Source organism: Giraffa tippelskirchi, chromosome 6 (genome assembly GCF_054371585.1).
Source record: "Giraffa tippelskirchi isolate mGirTip1 chromosome 6, T2T-mGirTip1v1.2.pri, whole genome shotgun sequence".
NCBI classification, from domain to species: domain Eukaryota; kingdom Metazoa; phylum Chordata; class Mammalia; order Artiodactyla; family Giraffidae; genus Giraffa; species Giraffa tippelskirchi.
Genome location: NC_137280.1, coordinates 97,861,445 through 97,875,550, shown reverse-complemented (window position 1 = coordinate 97,875,550; position 14,106 = coordinate 97,861,445). Strand labels below are relative to the sequence as shown.

The following is a 14,106-nucleotide window of genomic DNA, read 5'->3' as shown; positions in this document are numbered from 1 at the left end:
TGGTTTCCCTGGGCTACATTACAATACATTTAAACTACTCAAGAGTCAAAACTAGACCACAAAGGAGAGGGAAAGGTAGTCAGAGAAGTTTTCTTTAACTGGTAACTGAGGAAATCAAGGTTCCTGAGGCAATATTCATGACAGAAAAATGAATCAGTTGAATACAATATCTTGAGAGTCTAACCAGGCAAATTAATTGGCATCTCACTAGAAAAACTAATACAAAGATCAAGGAATTTGCCTTATTATACACTTGGAAAGAACAAAGTAAATTAAAAATAAATTCTACTACTCAGGAGGGCTAAAGAAGTTAGAAGACCTTATTTCTTTAGCCAGATCTTTATTTACTCAAATCCGAACTACATAAGGACTTGAATATATTTAGTTAAGTAGTTATCATGTTAATTGGGCTTCCCTGTGACTCAGCTGGTAATCCACTGCAGAATCCACCTGCAATGGGGGAGACCTGGGTTCGATCCCTGGGTTGGGAAGATCACCTACTCCAGTACTCTGGCCTGGAGAATTCCATGGACTGTATAGTCCATGGAGTAGCAAAGAGTTGGACACGACTGAGTGACTTTCACTATCATGTTAATTAAATTTCCCTTAAATGTACCTAATTTGAAAATCTCATTGCCTTTGGCTCATGGGACCCAAAGACAATTCTTACCTTCTCCCAGTCTTTGGCCTTGCTTTTCCCTTTGAAGTCCGTGGCCTCTCTAATTTCATCAAGGACTGGCGTAGGCTCTCCTCAGTATAGGCAAGATACACATGAGAAAGGTCCACTTCAAAGGGCTATGTAAAGGAAAGGAATAAGACATTCTAACACAGAGATTTGAGGGAAGATTTAAAATGCTGAATAAACTCCTAGAAAAAAGCCAGAGACAAAACCAAATAAATATCTACAGATATATTTTTCTAATGCCATATATCTCAAATATATTCACCAACCATTGGTGAAGAAGCCCTGACCCATTATAAATTCCTCAGTAGTAAAGAAAAACTGTTGGTTTTTCCCTAAAGCTGCTGCTTTCTCTTGTTAACCTAAGATTAGGACCAGCTTTGAAAGGGACACACATTCTAGTCTCTAAATAAATCCCCAAGATCCAGAGAGGTGGTGAAAGAGTTTCTGAAGAGGACTCCATGCCCCTCTTGCGGTATAGAAATGATAAGCTGCCCCCATGACTGCAGGTAAGCAGAACTGTCCTAATAATCACCCAATTCTAGAGCTTCTTCTCTCAAAAGATTAGCCTATTTTTCAGCAGAGCTGATTAACAGATATCATGATAACACAATTTAGTGACCACATTCCTATAAAGAACCAACTGTAGTTTGTTTTCTTTAAAAAAAAAAAAGCATTCTTACATCTTTCTCCTTTTTATCTGGAACTGGAGTCTGCTTTCTCATGTTATTTCCTGTGTAGGCAACACATTTCTCAAAAAAGGAAAAAAGGGGGAGGAGAATTATCTTAATTAGCGATTAATACTATGAATGAGGCAAATTACTATGAGATATTCTGAAGGTACACTCATAAAACATGATTTGAGGGATTCCCCTGGTGGTCCAGTGGTTAAGAATCCACCTGCCAATGCAAGGGACGTGGATTCAATCCCTGGTCAGGGTACTAAGACCCCACATGCCATGGGGCAACTAAGACCCAACACAGCCAAATAAATAAATAAATGTTTTTTTTTAAAAAGAACAAAACATGATTTGAATGCTGGGACAGAAAGGGAGACCCAGAGGTCATTCAGTCCTACACACCAACCAATAATACCATTTCTACTGAATATTCTGTGTGTTATAACTTTTTAAACATCTTATCCATCCTAGTGGATTCTCATTTGATTCACCCTCTGAACCATCCTCCCCACTGTAGCCAGCACAACTCCCATCTATAGGAAGTATTCCATTAACTATTTCATAAAAGGATGAAGGTTAATACTCACTAGCTGCCATTCTCCTATGTCTTCATTCCAATGGACATAGTTTTCAATCATTTCCTTTTGAAAGAGTCAAAGATGATCTACTTTTAATATTTAGTAACATTTAAAATACTGAATTAAACATGGAACTAAAGTTTTAATATATTAAGTGAAAAAAGTTAAGTTTCAAAACATTATGTATTGCATGATACTCTTTTTGGGCTTCTCAGATGGCTCAGTGGTAAAGAACCTGCCTGCCAATGCAGGAGACACAGGAGAATGAGGGTTCAATCCCTGGGTTGGGAAGATCCCCTGGAGAAGGAAATGGCAGTCCACTCCAATATTCTTGCCTGGAAAATCCCATGAAAAGAGGAGACTGCCAGGCTACAGTCCATGGGTTTGCAAGGAGATGGGCATGACTGAGCAATTGAGCAAGCACATGCAATGCCCCTTTTATAAATTTAAAAATATATACCTTCAAGGAATATAAGTAGGTGCAATTAAACTATATAAAAATAAAAAGCAAGGAAACAGAGAATTTAGGATTCAGGATGGTGGATACCTTGAGTTTGAAGAGGTAAAGGGATGGATGAGGGGAGAGCGAAACCATTTGGTTAGAAATAGGTCACTACAATGGTCCTAGATTTTGTTCTGGGTGACAAGTTAGCTACAAAATAAGTAAATAAAAGAAGGCCATCCAAGGACCATCAAGGACAGTGTACTGTGAACCAAATATTAATTCTGAAAGAAAGAAAGAAAAGAAAGAAAAGAAAATTAAAGAGAAAAAGAAAAAAAATTAAAGCTTATATTTAGACAAATTTCTTAAAACTGTACACAAATTTAAAATAAAATTTAAAAGAAAGAAAAAGAGAAAAAATTAAAGCTTATATTTAGAGAAATTTCTTAAAACTGTACATAGATTTAAAATAAAATTTAAAAATCAATGTTAAAGTCTACTAAAATGTACTGGAAAGAGATATTTGGTGAAAAGAATAATAGAGACTCAGATTTTAAAATTATACTAGTATTTAGTTAGCATCTATCTAGAGACAGATGGTAGTGATCATTGCACAATATTGTGAATGTACTTAATGAAATGTACTCTTAAAAAGTTAAAACAGTAAATTTCATATTATGTCTATTTTACCACTCTACCTCAAACACACAGAATTAGCATCCATAAACAGGAAAAAAAAGTTAGCACAGGAGTTCTGTTTATCCTATTCATAGGATAAAGAATGTTGAAAAAGTAAATAGGATCTATGCCTTTACATGAATTACATGAATCTGGCCTTCCTCCTAAGGACTGAGAAATTCTTATTCAGATACTTAGTTACTCAAACGGAGAATAATATATTAAAAGTTAACAACTAGAGTGAAATGCGATGGAATTAAAGAAAATTTTATCAGCAACAACTGAAATGTAAATATTTACCACTAATTAAACTAGAAATTGCATTTCTTTAGTCCTTAACCTCAGCCAAGTGACCTAATATCTAAGTTAGAGAACATCCCACTTACTTGATAATCCTGAGGTATAAAGTTATCAATAATAAGCATCTGAAGTCTCAGTTCCCGGCTAAGTTGTCGAATGTTCTCCAAGAGGCCTTCAATTTCCCTCTGATGCTCTTGTTGGAGATCGGCCATCTATCAAAATCAATGAAAATACTAAGGACAAATAAGACTTTAAATACAAAACAACTTCATCTGACAGGGCAGTAGTATAGGAAGTCTTGTAAAAGCTTACCCAGTTCTTTCAAAAAAACAATGGACAGAATAATATAATACTATCACTGTCTACTCCACCACATTAATTAAACATTAAGGCTGAAATAAACTATTTTTACTAGCTTAACAGATGAAATTTAAAATTGCACATAAAGGTGAAAATCTTATTTCTTTAAAATTGTAAGCACACTTTATGACTCCTTTAGGATTCTTATCATACTTAATCAAAGCTAAAAAATTCAAACAACAATAATAGGTAATTTCTAAGAGATCAACCTCTGATTTTGCAGCCATCAGCATGGTCCAAACTTTCTTTAATTTCTTGGTCTTTCCTTGTGCTTCTTCTTGCAAACTGGTATACTTTTCTTCAATATCCAAGCGTTCTTGCTATGACAAAAAGTGGTGAACTTCAGAATAATTTTCTTCATTAAAGCTTAATTATTTAACCAATGATATAAATGTTTAGCAAGTATTATCTTTCAAAGCAATCCATAGATAAGCTTTAAAATTTTATTAAGATTATAGACGCTCAGCTTTTCACTATTAAAAGTAAATACCTCAGATGAAACATCAACCAACAATAAAAATTCACACTACCTCTTTTTCTTCAAGTTCTCTACGAAGTTGCTCCGCTCTTTTTCTCCTTTCTTCCAGTTCCATGTTGGATTCTTCAAGAAGTTTCTCTTGTTCCTCAGCTTTTGCCAACAAATCAACACCACCAACAATTACCTTCTTCTCCAGTGCAGATAATTTCTCTAGCAAAGACTGATGCTCCTGCCTGTTAATTAAAGTGAGAATACACCATATCCATCAATTATCTACTATTCTACTAAATTTACCCAAATGTAACAAAAATTTAGATATAAAATTTCAAAATAGGAATGTAATTACATCTCTCTCAAATTACACAACTGGGTAGTATTGCTTTCAATTACAATTCAATTTTCTTGCTTATGCATACTATAAGAAAAAACCCAGAAATTTAAATCACAAATTCATCTCAATTCAGTAATACTCACTGGGCCTTAAGAAGATCTTTTTCCCGTTTCTCTAACTCAGCTCTAGCCTTGTTTCTTTCTTCTTCTTCCATGTCAAGCTTTGTTTCAAGGGCTTTTCTCTCTTCATCAATTTTTGCTTGCATTTCAACCATCTTATCTGGGGAAACTTTCTTTTTACCTGTTTGAGTCATTTAATTGCAACAATCACTTAAGAGTCAGTGTTTCAGACATACACATTACCTTCAAAAGATACATTCCCCAAGAATACAAAATCAAATCTCAACATTTTAAGGAAATCAACTGAACAGTATTTTTTATTTCTACTTATTATGTTCCTAAAAGATTTTTTAACTGCTAAATTCAAACTGTTGTTCAACTGTGCAGTGATAACTAAGAACAAAAGTAAGTAAAAGAGAAACATGAAACGAGTAGGAAAAAATAAAAGAGAGAGATTAACAGGAAAACCAAATAAATAAAAAAGCAAAGATCTCTGTATCCCCAAATAACATATTTCATCAAAAAAGCAATATCATTATTTACTTTTTTCTGACAACCAAGTACAAAATCAAGTCGCTTCTCAAAACACCTTACCTTCCCACAAAATTATTAAAAGAAATGAATAAGTAAAAGTCACACACAGATCAGACAGAATTTATATCAAGTAGTTTTTAACGCTGAATATATCTTCAGTGGTTTTTAAAAACTTTACTTGATAAAATTACTTGAAAGTATTTTATTTCACAGCATACTTTTAAAGGAAGTAATGCTATACTAATTATGTAACTTACATAGTAATTAACCAGGCATTTTTTTAGTTGCTGAGCTGTCATATCATCAAATCTTAAATCAACAACTTAAATAACTTATTATGTCAAATTCAGGATCCTAAATCTCCCTAAGTCAGAGTAAACATTTCAAGTGTGAAATATAAGTAGAAATATTATCAAATAATACAGCTAGAAATACAATTTCCAAATGACTATTTTGATTATAATGCCTAACACAATGTTTTATATATATATATATATAATAAATGTTCATTAAAGATTTAATGAATTTCAAAATTGTGAAATTAAAATGAAAAAGAAAAAAAGAAAAACCAGCTTATTAAACTCGTTATGAAACCGAATTAAAGATAATTCATTTCTGGTAATACAATTTCTTTGAAATGTACTTTCCTTCAGAAAAAACAATCAAATTTTTCGTAGAACTTGTGTGAGGCTCTCCTGAAAGCTTTTTGTCATTCTTAACTTCCTTCCCAAAGGACCACAGAAGAGTGTAGAAGAGTTTATAAACTGTTAATGTCTCCACCCAAAAACTAACCCTGCATGCTGACAAGGAAAGAGAACTGAAAAATAAAGATGATGGAGATATATATCTGAATAAACTCTTTCAGGAACCACAAGACGATGAATCATTCACAGGCTTTAATTCTTTGGGTTAAAATCATATAAAACCCTCAAAGGTTTAAAATATATTACCCTTCACTTCTTCAGAAATATAAGTCCAAAGCAAACTAAAGCCACAAGATGAATTAAGTTAAATAAAAGAGTAAACAAAAGCACTGATCCAAATTCATGCTTTGGTGTGGTGTGATTCATTGCATCCTAACATCAGGATATAGACCTGACTCTATTGGCTTTTTTGGCACAATCACCTGTATTGAACACTCTGAACTATATTGCTAAAAAGTAATATTAAAAAGTAACTTAACTCTTATTCCCAATGAATTCCTAGAAAGGATTTCCCATTAGTAGTAACTATTTCTTAGAAATTTGAGGGGGGAAAGTGTAAGTTCAGGTATAAAGTAAGTGTATGCACTAAAATAATTATGACTTGCTTTAGACTCTAAAATTATGATAAAGAAAAAATGGCAAATATGTTAAAAACCATATGTGTGAAAACTGTATGTGTATAGAGGAAATGGTCCCGTCAACACACGTACATTCATTTTTTAGGCTTCTAGGGTTGCAACTGTGTTATTAGTTAAAAATACACAGTTTCTAAATGCATTAAAAAGCAGCTAAATAAAAAAATATGCATATATGTAGATATACAAAAGCACATGCCTACTGATGAATTACTACTATGCCTGAACTGCATCACTTATTTAAAACCATTCAGGTAATATTTTCAAACTGATGTTTTAGCAGCAAAAATCTTACTCTGTTCTCACAGCATTTCCATAAAAATGACCATATATATACATAGTTAGTTTCAGTTTCAAAAGTCTGATATTTAAGTAATATATTATTTTAGCCAGAATTAGTCTGATGAATTGTATTTACTGTAAGCTAAATGTGGATTTGTATCAACTCTAATAAGGCACTTAAAAACATGATATTATGAAAAGTCACTTTCTGATTTTTTTTTTTTAAGATTTTTAAAAAAATATTAATGAATCAAACCAAAAAAAAAACAAAAAAACAAAAAAAACCCTTCTAAAATTGTAAAAATTTAACACAAAAGTTTCAGGTAAAAAAAAATCTAAAGAGAATGTTAATGCCACAGAATATTTAACTGAGCCAAAGAGGAGTGATAATATTTTAATTCCCATCTACCACATCCTCACCAAAACTGAGAAGATGAACTTTGGCAAGGTAAAGTTAAAGGGAAGAATTTTAGGAAGTGTTAACTGAACTAACTTCATTTTCATTACATGAGTATTCATGGCCATACATAACCAGTAATTTGAGTCCTCGCTTTAAAAAAGGGAGAAAAATGCTTGTATATGAAATCATTTATATGTCTAAAATTTGGCTTAGTAGGTCTTTTAGAATTTAGAGAAATGATTATGCCATGTGGTTCTGGTGATATATTTGTTTTTATTGTTTATTTTGTTAATTAGGTCTAGAATATACAATGTGTTTGTCACTGTCAAGCTAGTAGTTCAGAATTGTTTCCTTAAGAAGATAATTTGGAAACTAAAATGTTCCTAATACCTTCATTAATAAAAACTGAAATAAGCTTTTTAAAAAAGAATTTAATAAAAAAGGAATTAAAAAAAAAAGCTAAAGCTGAAAGATACTTTAAAATACAAAAGACAGACACTTACCTTGTAAAAAAATGAATTAAAAAAATGTAATGTGGTTAAATAACAAAGTTCTCTATAGTTTAAATAATTGTACCATGTGGAGTGCAAATCAATCACACCAACCTGCTTGATCTTTCAACAAGAAGTAGTAAGCAAATCGGAGACAGGAAGCGTATGCACAGAGATGAAGAGGAAAAAAAGAAAAAACATTATTTCTTTTGTAAAACAAAGAAAAGTGTATTATAGCATTTATTTATAGTATAAGTATAGGAGTAAAATCATCATACAAACTGAAATAGAGCAGTTTTATGCAAAAAGAAAAGTATATTCAACATAATCAGAGATGATAATTTAAGCAAGGATAGTAAAATTAATTTAGTCAAAGATTATATTTCTAATCAACTTTGACTCCCAAACTTGCAAATATAACAGTTGAGCAACAAATGGAGGACATGGAATTGGGAACCTGTTAAGACCTGGCAAGTAATCTAAAAGAGCAAAACAGGAAATAAAGCCAATTTTAAAAATTAGTAAGTTAAAAGTAGCAAAAGTCACACTGTCCATTTTCAAAATTTCCCAATTCAATGACCTCTAATAAGGATACATTACAGGTGTGCCCCCCTTTAAGAAAATCAAACACAAAACCTTCAACCAACTAAACAGATAAACTAGAGTAATTTGCAGTGATTATGTGACTAACAAAAGCACTTAATAAAGAATTTTTAAAGACAGCAATTCTCCCAATACAACTGATTTCCCAACGTGATTTATAAGCATTTTCAAGAAATGCTTATTGCATAAAGTGAAGTACACCTGTGCCGTAACAAACTTGCATTCAATCTATTAGTAGACTGTTAAGGGTAATTATAATGATTCTATAGAAGTAAATGATCAATTGATGATTCAAGCAAACAACACCTAAAAAAAAAAGGGCCATTCATATTTTTAAAAAGGAAGGTACATACAAGTTACACACAGCAACCACATGCTGGGGCAACCATCTTTCCATCAACACACCCACAGTGCAACCAAAGAACTTAACATACGCTAGGCACACAAAGAGTAACTGAAACTGCTTGAACTGAACAAGGTACAACTCATTTCATAACAAATTTTCATGTAACTACTTTTTAAGAATTAAAGTAAAATTTTAAAACAGAAAATTAAATTATAATACCTCCCACTCAGATATTTTCTTACATTTAGCAATTTATAATACAAAATGAGACTTCTATATGGTTTCTAAAGCAATGTCATGTCTTTTATGAGTTAGCTTATGAAATTAATTGTCTTGGAAAAATGTTAAGAACTGACAATAGAGAAAATAATTCCTAATATTCTGAGAATTTTTCCTCTAGAAAGCTAAAAGCATGAGAACAACAACCAAATGTTTTTGTTATTAGTTTTGGAAAGGTAAGAATATATAGATAATGCTTTAAAAAGCAGTAAGCTGCAAGCTAGTATAAGAAAGCATCAATTCTCTTTTCTTCTGAAACTAAAATACAAATAAAATTAATATTACTTTTCAAAATAATTGATGAAATTATGGCTTAAGAAAAAGCTTTAGATTTGAAATAAGTCAAGACAGATCCTGCACAATTTCTTGTGGATCTGAATTCTCTAATCATAACAGAAAGCTTCTTAAAATCAATCAGGTCATTTAGAAATAGAGATAAATGGTCATTTGATATAAAATACCATTCAATTTATCTTTACTTGCTTCAAACTTTACATTTTTCTTCATTTGGGAGCTTTTGGTCTTAAGTTACCCCTAAGAATAGGACACCAAAGCATAAAATCTTTTTAACTACAAGATATGTTATAATGGGCACCATTGTACTTCCAAATATAATGTGTAACTTATGAAATTCAGAATTTTGTTATTATAGATAGGTCCCTTACACTGACCAGGATGTATGATGAAACATGAAAAGGAACCATAAGAGTTATTCTCTTATACAGCTTACTAGCTCTCTTTACATTATCTCAACTGCAAAAGCATGAATCTCTCTTCCATTGTCTCAAACATAAGCTTAAGCATATGTTTTAACAATTATGGTTAACTGGAAGCAATGAAGAGGGGAGGAAAAATCACCACATGCTTTGTTTTACTGAGAAGTCCAACATGTATTCTTTAAGTCATGACAGGGAGCGGTGCAGCATCTCTCAAATGAAGCCCACGAGTTATGGAAAAGCCAAAGCTCTGTTAAGAGAATTTAAGAGCTACCACTCACTAGGCAAGAACTTATCCAGAGGTTTCTCTATGACAGAACATGTGGAGTCTGAACTACTGCTGCTGCTACTGCCTGGAAGACAAAGAAATGAGCCCAACGGGAACCAAAGAAAGAGGAAACAAGAAAATGAACACATACACAGAGAAAGAATTTTAAAGGACAATCAAGTTTTGTATTCAAGAACCAAAACTTCCTTTCCCTTAAAATCAGTCTTGGAAGCCTATGTAGTATTCTCTAATTACAAAGCCATATAGGGGAATTAGAAACTGTATCCCTTTAAGTATCCACTGTGGGCAAACCTCACTATTCACTTAAAGTATAGTAATTCAGAGGTTTGGAATGACAAGAATAAAAAATAAGTCACTCGGTGACATGTAAGTCTATTTAAACCACTTACGTTGATAAACTAAAAGAACTGAGCTTTAAAGTCATGCACAATTAAAGTTATAGGAATGATAAATTACCCTTTAAAACAAACAGTTTGGGTATGTCTCCAATTTCACTCTGTCATCTCCAGATCATCAAACTATCAGATATATATGTTTAAGGTTTCACAGCGAAACTTTAAAAGGCTTACTGAAATTTTGAAAATTTCTAAGCCTGGAAGGAAGATGTTACCATTAAATATTTTAATATAGTAAGTAAGCAGTGGCATTTTTCTAAATTCAAAACTTCATTTTTTAACAAATCTATCATCTGGTTTAGCTCTGAATAGCTTACTCTGAAAAAATACGTATGGATACAAAACCGTTTCTCTAAATCAGGGGTCAGCAAACACTTGCTGTAAAGGGACAGAAGGTAAGTGTTTTAGGCTTCACAGGCCATACAGATGCATGTGAAGACAGCTGTAGACTGCACGTAGACAAATGAACGTGGCTGCTTAATAAACTATTTTTACAAAAACAGGTGGTGGGCTGATTTTGGCCAGCAAACTACTCGCCAACTCTTGCTCTAAATTATACTTTTCCTGTCTTTTGAAGGACTCTCTATGGCTTTTAAATTTGGGACACTTGACCAAACAGTGATGAGTTATTTTCAACAAGAACATTTTAATAAGACAAGCAAAATATGCACCAGCTTGAAAACAATGATCCACATTAATGGAAGAGAGTTCTGAAATAAATATTCAGATAAAAAGATCTGAAATGTAGGCCATTATAATATGTGTCTCTCTTTTGCACTGTCATCTATATTTTTATCACAATATACAGTTTTAATTGATACTTGGAAATGAACGCCCTGTATTAACAGATCAGTACACTTTATAAAGAAAATACATTTTACATGCTATTATATAATAGAATCCTTCTACAAATTTATTACTTAAAAATTCAATGACTTCTAAAGCTTAATCATATTTGAAAAAAATCACATTATCTTAACTTCCTAAAATATTCAGATTCCTAACATAGATAAAAGTCCTCACATTAAAATCCCACATGAAATTTAAAAATGAAATATCCACTATCACAGATTTTTATAATTCTAAGTAGTATAAAAAACTAGAACATACTGTATGCTGATTCATCTAGAAATAACAGATCAATATAGGAGGAAAAAATAATGCAAAGTTAACCAGGTATATGGCAAATCCTCTGTTCAAATTGCTACCACAATAAAAAAAGGCAAAATAAAAAGCATGTACTCAACAGCCTTGGGAATGTTAAATCATCATTAGGCAGCAATCTCATTTAATTTCTAGAACACTGAAAAGAACTTACTCCTTCTTTTTTTCCTTTTCTCTCCATCTTCTCCAACCTCACCCTCTTCATCATCCTCTTCCTCTGAGCCGCTGATATCAGAGCCTGATATTTCTTCCCCTTGAACAGAAATTTAATACAAAGATATTTATTCTGTACCAGGGTCATTGCCTATTCAGGAAACACCTATATCAACTTTCTTCATTAAGTTTTTCTGCCCTAAACAAACCTTATTTTCATATTCCTAGAGAGTGTATCAGATATGTTAACCTCAGAAACAGATATGATATATACAGAGGTTCTATTTTTAAAGTTCCTAAAGAGAAGTTAGACTCCGACCTTTCAAGTGATTAGTTTACAGTTTTAAATGTTACATGTTAGAGGTATTATTTCAGTGTTTGAAAAATATGATCACTTTTGGAAAGCATTTTTTCCTCAGTTTTCTGTTTAAGATTTTATTTATTTATTTTTATAAATGCCACATCTCACTGGCTCATTTCTTTTGCTTCTTTATTTTTTGGCTGCACTGGGTCTTCGCTACCATGTGCAGGCTTCTTCAGTTGCAGCTGGCAGGCTCTAGAGCACGTGGGCTCTGTAGTTATGGCGTACAGGCTTAGGTGCAGTACGTGGGTTCTTAGTTCCCTGATCAGATATTGAACTTGGGCCCTTTGAATTGAGAGCATGTAGTCTTATCCACTGGACCACCAGGAAAATCTCTAAGATTTTAAATAATTTATTCAACCTTTTTATATTTTAAGAGCCATAAAACTGTCATCTAACACATGATCTCACTTTTAGGACTGTATCGCATGAAGTAATAGAAGAAGGGCTTATTTGTACAACAAATATGTTAATTTAAAAAAATTTTTTAAAAAGGAAATTATAAAGCTAATATTAATGCAAATCAGTACTATGGCAACTTCAAAGTAATTATTTAAAATTACCACTGTCCACAAATGAAATGTCTAGGAAAATAAAGATAACTGGGTGGGAGGGAGTAAAATATACACTAATCATAATAGTTGAACCTAAAAAACAAAAAATGGAAAGAATTCAGAGTCTTAAGAGAAGAAATTCATTAAACATACATTTCTTCAGGTCTAGAAACAATGACACCCTGGCAGCAACGAGTACACCTAATGCCTAAATCTTAGTTTCTAAATACCATTCTCCAATGAAAGGAACCAGGGAGAAACAGATGATTTTAAGAACAGGGTAAGGAAAATATAAAAATGAGCCCCAAACACCCGTGGTGCCAGGAAGTGAGGAAGTGCTCAAAAAATAAGCAAACAAACTGATGAGAGCATGCTGAAAGGATACAGGAACTACCCTGAAAGATCTCCTAATGGCCAAAGCTGGAATAATTTGAATAAAATAAATAATATTATTGTATTATAAACCCACGGACTAAAATAAATATCCATGAGTCCATAATGACATTAAAAATTACTCAAACAAATAGGGGAGAGGAGACTGATCTTCCTTTTTTTCTTTCATTGGAAATTTATTTTTTTTTTAACTTTACAATATTGTATTTGTTTTGCCATACATTGACATGAATCCACCATGGGTGTACATGTTTTCCCCTTCCAGAACCCCCCCTCCCACCTCCCGCTCCATCCCATCCCTCCGGGTCATCCCAGTGCACCAGCCCCAAGCGCCGTATATAATGCATCAAACGAGACTGATCTTACTTACACTAAAATTCAGAACACTAAACATTAGAAAGAAAAATGGGAAGAAAACATTATCATTGAGCAAATCCACAGAACTACTGCTGGATGCTAAAATTAGTGGAAGAAAAGTATGATGAGAAACAGAAGTTTGGTATATTGTCAAAGTATATCTCCACAAGATACAAATTAATTACAAAGGAAATAATAAATTCACAGTGGAGAAAATTTGCAGAATAATTATGAGAAGTGAAAGTGAAAGTCACTCAGTCACGTCCGACTCTTTGCAACCCAATGGACTATACAGTCCATGGAATTTCCAGGCCAGAATACTGGAGTGTGTAGCCTTTCCCTTCTCCAGCAGATCTTTCAATGGTGAAAATGTGCGAATAATTATGAGAAAACTACAGATAAATTCAAATTGAGGAACATGCTACAAATATATGACCAGTACTCTTCAAAAATGTCATTATTACAAAGACTGAAGAATTAGAGACTGAAGGAAATTAAACAGACATGACATCTATCAATAAATGCAATGTATGATCTACAACTGGATCTTGAACTACAAAAAAAGGGCATTAAAGAGAAAATTGTCAAAATTCTAGTAAGAATCTATGGATTAGTTAATAAGTTTGTATCACTGTAAATTTCCTTGTGTGATAATCATCTTACATGATTATGTAAGATGTTAACATCAGGGGAAGCTGGGTAATCAGTACATAGGAACTCTCCTTGCTATACTTGTGAGTTTTCTATAAACCTAAAATTATTTCAAAATGAAAGTTAAAAAGTTATTCTTCTAATATTTTTG

General features: G+C 32.5%; 1 protein-coding gene across 22 annotated transcripts in view; it reads right to left on the bottom strand.

Annotated features, from left to right (window-relative positions):
* The window catches only part of KIF3A (kinesin family member 3A), a 118,571-nt gene that overhangs the window by 34,222 nt on the left and 70,243 nt on the right, over positions 1 to 14,106 (bottom strand). For 20 of the 22 annotated variants that reach the window (XR_014056637.1, XR_014056638.1, XR_014056639.1 and 17 more), the window contains 8 exons: positions 11,641 to 11,739; positions 4,673 to 4,829; positions 4,251 to 4,431; positions 3,930 to 4,040; positions 3,447 to 3,572; positions 1,950 to 2,003; positions 1,366 to 1,434; positions 671 to 795 (listed from right to left, as the gene is read on the bottom strand). Coding sequence is in view for 14 of the 22 variants with exons in the window: in XM_081500085.1 (XP_081356211.1) it covers positions 671 to 795; positions 1,366 to 1,434; positions 1,950 to 2,003; positions 3,447 to 3,572; positions 3,930 to 4,040; positions 4,251 to 4,431; positions 4,673 to 4,829; positions 11,641 to 11,739 (922 nt within the window). In the remaining 8 variants the exon portion in view is untranslated. Of the gene's footprint in view, positions 1 to 323; positions 451 to 670; positions 796 to 1,365; positions 1,435 to 1,949; positions 2,004 to 3,446; positions 3,573 to 3,929; positions 4,041 to 4,250; positions 4,432 to 4,672; positions 4,830 to 7,808; positions 7,818 to 9,919; positions 9,992 to 11,640; positions 11,740 to 14,106 lie in introns of those variants that run through there. The other 2 variants (XM_081500079.1, XM_081500084.1) reach the window with 2 other exon arrangements.